At 45.5% G+C, this 10,000-nt stretch overlaps 1 protein-coding gene across 1 annotated transcript in view; it reads left to right on the plus strand.

Moving 5' to 3' along the window:
• itgbl1 (integrin, beta-like 1) overlaps positions 1 to 10,000 on the plus strand; it is a 38,056-nt gene that overhangs the window by 18,910 nt on the left and 9,146 nt on the right. The window contains exons 7-8 of the mRNA XM_030344117.1: positions 494 to 640; positions 8,528 to 8,644. Coding sequence (XP_030199977.1) covers positions 494 to 640; positions 8,528 to 8,644 — 264 coding nt within the window. The remainder of the gene's footprint in view (positions 1 to 493; positions 641 to 8,527; positions 8,645 to 10,000) is intronic.

Below are 10,000 nucleotides of genomic sequence, written 5' to 3' on the forward strand. Positions count from 1 at the left end.
TCATCCTTCTCTCCACTCCTCCCAACTTATCCTTCCACCCATCTACCAGTTAATAAATTATCTCATCTATCCATCCCCCCGGCCTTACATACACCTGCCTTCCATTTGTCCTCCCAGTCAATCTATATTAGCTACCCTTTTGACTGCTTTTTTCCTATTTTTTTTGTTCTCTCTGTCTCTCTGTCTCTCTTACTCCCTGTCTGTCGCACTGTCTGTCTCTGTCGTTCTGTCTATTTCTCTCTCTCTGTCTCTGTTTCTGTGTGTGTGTGTGTGTGTGTGTGTGTGTGTGTGTGTGTGTGTGTGTGTGTGTGTGTGTGTGTGTGTGTGTGTGTGTGTGTGTGTGTGTGTGTGTGTGCGTGTGTGTGTCTGTCTGTCCCCCTCTCTCTCTCTCTCTCTCTCTCTCTCTCTCTCTCTCTCTCTCTCTCTCTCTCTCTCTCTCTCTCTGTCTCTCTCTGTGTCTCTGTGTCTCTCTCCCTCACTACCTTGTGTACAGGTAACGGCCAGTGCCAGTGTGGCAGGTGTGACTGTAAGGAGGGCTGGACGGGCACCAAGTGTGAACATCCGCTGTCCTGCGCGCTGTCCCCCGACAACAGCCAGAAGAGGTGCCGAGGAACGTCCAATCTGTCCTGCTTCGGACGAGGTACGACGGCAAAACCCTCCGCCCCAGTACTGTTGCCATGGTAACGCTGGCAGTATCTGCTCACTGAGATAGAAGAGAGAGAAAGACAGAGAGACAGAGACAGAGAGAGAGAGAGAGAGAGGGGGGGGGGGGGATGGTAGCTTGACATAGAGAGATAATCTTGAATATTGAATTCAGAGGTAGAAAGAGAGACGGAGAAAAACAGAAAAGGGAAGAAAGAGAGCAACAGAAAGAGAGAATATTAAATATTGAGAGAGAGGGACAGAGCGGGACAAAGAGAGAGAGGGGAATCCTCCAAAATACGCCAGACCACACAGAAATCTAATCTGTCCATCCATCAAATATAATACAGAGCAGCCTGAGTACATGAATAATGACCCGTCGGGTGTGCGACAGTGTGGCAGCTCCTCCAACAGCACTAGAGTCAATGTGTGGAGATTTATCACCATGCGGCATGTGCCTCAAGAGTGGCCCCACTGGAAGTAGCTTGATTTCCTGAAGCCTCTTAGTATCAAATCAATGTCTAATAGAAGAATCTTTACGGGGAGAACATTGGTAATCCATGCAATATGTGACCCATGTGGGTGTGTTTCCACGGTGGGCAGATAGCCGACAGCAGACATATACATTCAAACACAGTGCCTAGGAGCCATCCATTTGTAACTGTAATATAGTGGTTCTGTAGTATTGAAATCCGTGACCCATTGTGTAAATAAAGAGAGGGATGGTGACATAGAAAGTAGCGCTCATCAGCTAGCAAGATCTTACGCCGTGATAGCTGATGGTGTGTCTGACACCTGTCCGCCACTGTTTCCCTGCAACCTCAGCAATTATTAACAATGCTACGTTGAGACCCTGAATCGCTAACAATGGCTGTACAACCCGGCGAGGAATAGGCAAGGGTACAGATCAACGCGTCATGCGTGTACCTGAAAGGTCATGATCTAAGTATCTATCCACGTCATTTTGCGTATCTGAGAATCACAACCCCCAGCTGGCCGTACAGGTCCTTCTGGCTCTACGTGGTTGGACACAGTGTTAACAGGTCACAAACATGTTAGCATGTTTCTCGCAACCCGGAGATAACCGCTGAGATGGGCCTGAAGGTCAGATGCAAGATACGGCACAGCCATTTGTTCAAACCCATTACTGCGTTCTCATGAGTTTTATACAACAGCTGCTGTATCTGTATTTTTACACTGATGCAGCAGCCATAATCAATCACGGCTAAGGCACGGTATGTCCTTTTGTTCAGTATAGCTACAACACACTCGCTTTCTTCGACTTTAACATTGTATTAGATCTCAAGGGGGTGGGGGGTGGGGGGGCATCTGGCTGTATTCCTGAACCCTGACTCAAAGATAAAGGCCAGCGTCCACCATGACATGAAAAGCTACAGAAAAGGCCTGCTGTGTAGTTTCGGGGCCTCAAGGTAACTCAGCTTGACATTCCCCTATTGGATTTGACGGTTGAATTGCTTTTTTTTGCCAGTACTTTAGCTTGGTCCCATTTGGTGGAACCTATCCTGCTCGGTCCCACTGCCCAGACTCACCATGGGTTAATGTAAGGCATGGTGGGCAGGTTTCATTTTGAGCGCTGAAGGGAGGTCTTTGAAGACGCCACAGTATATCAACTGTAGAGTATAATCCTCAGGGTACACACAAAATGTTGGCTTTGCCTACCGACTCCACAAGACCAAAATTCTGATTTTAGTGGCATGGAAAAGTCATGAAAAAAATCAACCGCAACTATAAATGCACACAGCTGCCTTTTTATTCAAGTTGACATTCGCTTCTGCTTTAATCCACAATAAAACTGATATAACGTGTAGGGAAATGCTTGTACGATACTACGCATTAAGAAGATAAAAGCACAATCTAGTTGGAGCCAGCAATAACAGTCTGAGTGGCTTGTTTTTCACCTCTGAATTACACACTGTGAATGCTTCGTTGCAGACACAGTAGTACTGCCCGCCTCAGGCCTATGGGAAGAACAACAGGGTGGTGGAGACACCTAATGAAACAGCAAAAGATTAACTTGTGTGCAGGTTGAGGTTAATTAGCTTGAATTCCTCCAGCAGCACCTTTCAATTATCCCAATTGCTCCTGCAAAATGACACTTGAAATTGTCCTTTGTCAAGGAACAATTTACTGTTTTGTTTTTTACATTTGTTTATTTCCCTGCCCACCCACTATGATTGGGGGCTACAATTCAGAAGTGCAAAGGGCTCACTTACACTGCCATAATCATGGCGTATGACACATAGTGTTTTGTTTTCACATTACAATGCCCCAGATTCATCCTGGATTAGATTTCAGTTAGTTACTCATGTGTTCAGAAGAGGGAATATTGGCTGTTTCATTCTCCCATCGGTTTGTGTGGTGCAATGACAAGAATGCAAATACCCATGGACGGAGATAGAGCAATCCTTTATTGTATTTGAATGTCTCAGATTCCTTCCAGTGGGAAGTGAACGCAAAACGAATAAAGCAAGGTGACACAAGTAACCCAGGCCCAGTACCTGCAGACTGACAGAAAACGAGGTAGAGTGAAGGTGACAGAGGTAGGGAATCACTGCAGGCTAAATGGATGTGTCTGGTACACACCAGGGCATGTTAAACCTCTGTACCAAAGCCTCCAACAGCAGCAGTCAAGGTGACAGAGTTTCAGCTTTCCTTCTTTTTTTTTCAAGAGCTTTAGACTAGCACATTCTTCGGGCTATGGTATTTCCTCGAGGAAGCACCTGCTGTATTCATCTTTCTGCTGGTTCCTGGGAGTTCAATGGTTGCCCACCCAACATTCTCTTAACTACAGTAAAAAAGAAAACCTCTTATATGCATTGTCAGGAATATATATAGGGAGGTGGTGCATTAAACGTTGCTGGTAAATCATTGCCTTCCATCTTGACGAGGTAGCTGGACTATCGTGCCCGTCGTAACATTTATTCTGCTAATGGGCCGTTGAATGTCAGACGTAACGGCGGCAAAACGTGCTCACACGCTCATTAGCTTACCACTGAATTAGGCTTGATGGGTTTCTCATGTCAACATGTGGTGAATACATATTTACACCATGCAGATGGTGTATTTATAATAGTACAAATAGCAGTGTTTTTTCACATCATCTTCTCTCTCTGTAATCGCAGAAGATAATTGGTTTGATGTTTTCTGATGCAATGGGAATGGTTTTCGATACTTTAGAGTTTAAAGTGTATGTCTCTGACAAACTATGTTGACAATATGCTCTCTTCGATCTTAATACTTCCCTGTTTCTCCAGGTCTGACCTTTAGCTCCTCACTTTGTGATGGCCTTTGGGAAGCTAGGGTATAATGTATTCTGTTATACCTACTTCCACATCAGTCTTTTCGCCATCGAAAATTGTTTAATTTTGCAGGAGTCCACACTGTCTGTAAAAAGAGAGAGCAATGGAGGGGGGGGGGGGTGAGAGAGATAGAGCAAGGGAGAGCAAGAGACAGCAAGAGAGAACGAGATGGAGAGAGAGAGAGAGAGAGAGAGAGAGAGAGAGAGAGAGAGAGAGAGAGAGAGAGAGAGAGAGAGAGAGAGAGAGAGAGAGAGAGAGAGAGAGAGAGAGAGAGAGAGAGAGAGAGAGAGAGAGCAATTCTGTTGCAAGAAGAATGGGAATGTGGAAAATGGACAATTTCAGAAAAACAGCAGTTGAATTACAATTCTGTAATCCTTTTTATGTTTTACAGCTTACAAAGACACATAGGTTAATGATTTAGATAAGCCCAGACAAAGCCTGTATCTTTATGGGCCCTAAATACCTCTCTATATAATAAGTTGTCACGCAGTGCGTGACATATTGGGTTATTACACAACCTATTTTCAAAGTATTTCTCTCTATTATTTCTGTTCATTCTATGGAGTTGACTTCTGCGATGCAACACCACCACTACCATCCTATCTTCGAGAGCAAGAGGCTATATATCGAACAACATGAAGCAGAACAAATCGAGGGAGGATAAAAATGGATGCCTTTAACGATGAACAAGCCAGACGTTTGCTTGGGGTGTATATATTGTTTTCAGTATCTTGGCGGACAAGACAATGCTAGAGCTGTCAGGCTGTCTTAGGGGCTGGCCCGGATAGTTTAAGGTGCTTGTTTGCTCTGCTCCCATGATAAATACTAGCCTTGGCTTGCTAATGGAATGCTTTAGCCGGGGAGACTTTTCATCCGGAGAACTGAAGGAGAGGCGACGCAGGAGATGCTTGTGGTTGGATGGGATTTATCCCGTTCGTCGTGGCGGCTGGACCTGCTGCTGGCCGTCACAACAGAGGAAAAGGGAACTCGAAGGGAACAGAAGAAGGGGTGCGTTTGGAGACAGCACAACCAGGCTAATAAACTAGTGCTAATCCACACGGTTCAATGTATGCATGATTACTACTCTAAAACATACATGCTGATGCACACACATGCACACACATACAAACAAACACACACACACACACACACACACACACACATGTCTCACACACACACACACACACACACACACATACATGATTTTAGGTTTGGAATTGGTTTCACTTTAATTTAATTTCATTTATTGGTTTCTAAGCTTTCCTTTGCTCATTTGAGATCAGGTAGATCATTCCGTCATGTAGGTCAGTAAGAGGTGTAAGCATTGCTTGTGTGTGTGTGTGTGTGTGTGTGTGTGTGTGTGTGTGTGTGTGTGTGTGTGTGTGTGTGTGTGTGTGTGTGTGTGTGTGTGTGTGTGTGTGTGTGTGTGTGCGTGCGTGCGTGCGTGCGTGCGTGCGTGCGTGCGTGCGTGCGTGCGTGCGTGCGTGCGTGCGTGCGTGCGTGCGTGCGTGCGTGCGTGGGTGGGTGGGTGTGTGTATGTGAAAACTCCAGAAAAACATGAAAGAGTTAGATAGCCACAAACAACCCCAGGGTTTCGATTAACATAGGCCTAACACCCCCTGCTTCTCCTTTTACTGCTACAAGCAAACAAAGTGTTTCAGACCGGTTTATGTGATGTTGTCATTAAGGTGCTTCTGTCTGAATAGAGAGCGGGTCCATCACTCACACACACACACACACACACACACACACACACACACACACACACACACACACACACACACACACACACACACAGACACACACGTGTCTCTGTCACGCACACACGCATCCCAGCAGTGGATGCGTATGTGCGGACCACAGTGATAATCGATAAGCCAGTGATGTGATGACGTCTTTGGTTGCTAGGGTTACGGTGCCCCCTGAGTAGCCACTGGTGTGTCCTCTTTGAGTTCACCGAGTGTGGTTACTAGACAGTGATTATGTGTGTGTGTGTGTGTGTGTGTGTGTGTGTGTGTGTGTGTGTGTGTGTGTGTGTGTGTGTGTGTGTTGGACCTGCTCTCCATTCAGACAGAAGCACCTTAATGACAACGTCACACACACACACAGACCCAAACACGTGTGAATCTGTGTGTGTGTGTGTGTGTGTGTGTTGGTGCCAGTGTGCATTTGTGTGTTTGTGTGTCTTCCCATAGAAATAATGTCTGTTTAATGGTGTCTTTGTGTGTGTGTGTGTGGGGGGGGGGGGGGGGGGAATCGGTGTCTGGTATGGGGCATATTCTACATAGGCTGATGCTCTCTGCAGAGTAATGAATGGATGACATGATGTATGCATTTTTTCCCCGTGATCATATTTCATGCACTGACCTTGACAATGTCTTCCACATGAAAGGTCGTAAGAAGCAAATACATTTTTTCCCCCGTAGAGAGAATCCCCGTAGTGAGTTTCCACAAAGAATGTGTCGACATCAGACAAAAAAAAACGGACACGTTGTCTTCCAGAACAATGATATTATACACATTCTTAAAAATGTTTTCAAACATTTTTTTGGGGGGAAATGATAATAAAGTCGAGATGCAAATAGGGTGAATGTTCTGTAATGGACTGTAGTTAGCCAATAATTGATGATTATTAAGTTGGAAAGAAGACCCACAAAACAATGAATCAGTTGTGCAAAATTTGCTAGTGTCAAATTAGAAAGCTTTGAAGCTTCTAAGGTTCAAAACATTTTAAAAAGGCTAACTTAAAGGGAAACCAATGCTATACATCGGTCGACTGTGTTGTAAGTATAGAAAGACAGTATTTATCCTACTACAGATAGGAACAGATGAAAAAACGAATCATCCGGTAGTAATATAATTTGACCAGAATGTGAGCCGGAAGTGGCTATGGATGGAGTTATTGTATGGAGGTAGATTTGTGTCTTTATTATGCAATCAAAAAAAAAAGGTTTGAGAGCAAAACTTTCCACACTGCAATCAAAAAATAGGTTTGAGAGCAAAACTTTCCACACTGCAATCAAAAAATTGATTTGAGAGCAAAACTATCGACACTGCAATCAAAAAATGTTTTATTGCAAGATAAATTAATGTGATAAAAAAAATATTAATGGGAATCCAAAGGTTTTGTTTGCGAACCCAAAAGTTTTGTTTGCAAATCCAAAAGTTTTGTTTGCGAATCCAAAAGTTTTGTTTGCGAATCAAAAAGCTTTGTTTGCGAATCCTAAAGTTTTGCTTGCGAATCCAAAAGCTTTGCTTGCTGTTGAGCTGAATCTCGTGGGCGGGACCTACGCCGAAAGATGTAAGACACGTCTCTATTGGCCAGTCTCGATCGGAGTGACAGCTTGGCAACATCCACAGTTAGTCACGAGAGAGGGAGTTCTATTTCATGTAGGCTACGCCGTCTAGGCTTCGCCTTATGGGCTTGTCCCGTGCGCGCGCTTGCGCGCCCTGAAAATTCCGTAGGCCTCCCTGTCAGCCGACAAGGAGACCATGGCAGAGGAGAGCAGGGCGATGTTGTTGACCGCCGCCGCGGATTGAGAGGCACAAACGAACACCCTGTCCGTCAGGCCGACAATCTGCTTCTGGAGGCGGTCGGGGGGCAGCGGCTTTTCGGATGTTTCCAAGCTGTCACTCCGATCGAGACTGGCCAATAGAGACGTGTCTTACATCTTTCGGCGTAGGTCCCGCCCACGAGATTCAGCTCAACAGCAAGCAAAGCTTTTGGATTCGCAAGCAAAACTTTAGGATTCGCAAACAAAGCTTTTTGATTCGCAAACAAAACTTTTGGATTCGCAAACAAAACTTTTGGATTTGCAAACAAAACTTTTGGGTTTGCAAACAAAACTTTTGGATTCCCATTAATATTTTTTTTTTTACATTAATTTATCTTGCAATAAAACATTTTTTGATTGCAGTGTCGATAGTTTTGCTCTCAAATCAATTTTTTGATTGCAGTGTGGAAAGTTTTGCTCTCAAACCTATTATTTTTGATTGCATAATAAAGACACAAATCTACCTCCATATTATTGCAGCTCTGTCTGTGTATGTGTGAGATGATCAATGGGAGGGAATAGTGCTCAACTACAATGACAGGTCAGACAGATTCAAGAATAAATTATGTGTTTCTAATGAGTTGTGTCATTAGCCTGCACACTCACTGTGTGTGTGTGTGTGTGTGTGTGTGTGTGTGTGTGTGTGTGTGTGTGTGTGTGTGTGTGTGTGTGTGTGTGTGTGTGTGTGTGTGTGTGTGTGTGTGTGTGCATGTGTGTTTCAGGCATGTGAGTGTGCATAGGTGGCTGCATGAAGTAGCATTCAAATCTGGATTTAAGTGGGAAACGGAGTGATAGATTTACATACAAGATAGGCTTGTGTGCCTGGAGGGATCATTTTAATGGAGATTAACTCCAGTTTAAAATCCATTAAATGCTCCCAGTTCGGTGGGAATCTATTAACAGGAGAGTGTGTGTGTGTGTGTGTGTGTGTGTGTGTGTGTGTGTGTGTGTGTGTGTGTGTGTGTGTGTGTGTGTGTGTGTGTGTGTGTGTGTGTGTGTGTGTGTGTGCAGGGCAGTGCCAGTGTGGTCAGTGTGCCTGCCATCCTCCAGGAGACAGTCGTATCCATGGCAAGAACTGTGAGTGTGACGACCGGCAGTGCGAAGACCTCAACGGTGACATCTGCGGAGGTAAGCACAAATCAAGACACCCAGACAGGTGTCCGCAGTCGTACACACGAGCACACACATATACACACACATACACGGAAACACAATCACATAAAGATGCACACACAAACACACACCAGCACTAACGTGCACAGCAACACCGATAAACACACACACACACCCACACCCACGCACACACACACACACACACACGCACACACACACACACACACACACACACACACACACACACACACACACACAGAAGCACACAAAGATGCACGCACACACACACACACAAAGACACACCCACCCACACACATACACACACAAGCACAAAAAGATGCACGCACACCAGCACAAACGTGCACACGCACACACATAAACACACAGACGCCCACAGACACACCCACACACACACATACACCCAACTTGATGCCCCCTCCCCCCCTTTGCTTTTCAAATGACACCCAGGGCCAGCCCCTGATGTTTGAAGATCAATGCAGAGGCACGAGGCTCTCTGTTGTCTTTGATATCTACCATCGCCCCCGCGGTCCCCATCTCACAATTGAATTTGAGCAAGATTGCACTTTTCTCTTTGAAGACGCCCCGCCACGCTCACGTGGGGGAGACTGTGCTCACGATGTTTAGACGGGGGGCCTGATGTCATGGAAGAATCTGACTACAGCCCGCCACGCTCCCTGTGACTGCTGCTCTTAGAGAACGGTGGACATGTGCTGCTGCATGTGGGACTTTCACCGGGGGGGGGGTAGAGAGACTGAGGGAGAAGGAGAGAGAGAGAGATAAAGAGAGAGCAAGCACGAGGGAGATAGAGAGATAGAGACAGAGAGAGAAGAGAGAGAGAGAGAGAGAGAGAGAGAGAGAGGAGAGAGGGAGGAGGGAGGGAAGGGAGGGAGAGAGAGAGAGAGAGAGAGAGAGAGAGAGAGAGAGAGAGAGAGAGAGAGAGAGAGAGAGAGAGAGAGAGAGAGAGAGAGAGAGAGAGAGAGAGAGAGAGAGAGAGGGCGGAGAGTGAGAATGAGAGAGAGAGAGAAGAGAGAGAGAGAGAGAGAGAGAGAGAGAGAGAGAGAGAGAGAGAGAGAGAGAGAGAGAGCGTGGAGGACGGAGTGAGAGAGAGGGGGAAGAGAGTTAAGGGAGAGTAGTGGAAAAGTGCAAGTGGAAAACTCACATGGAAGACAGATGTGTCACACAATAGATTCCTTCACCATTATTGGCTCGAGGGAAAATGCTTGCGTGACACCTTACTGCATTCACTTCAGGTATACGTGTTTTGTTTCATTACATTGTTCATATTTTATTTAGGGAGCATTTTCGCTTATATTTTTCTTGGCATAACAACTCAACGACTCGCTGAGCACC

The sequence above is a fragment of the Gadus morhua genome, chromosome 20 (assembly GCF_902167405.1).
Source record: "Gadus morhua chromosome 20, gadMor3.0, whole genome shotgun sequence".
Classification (NCBI taxonomy): Eukaryota; Metazoa; Chordata; class Actinopteri; order Gadiformes; family Gadidae; genus Gadus; species Gadus morhua.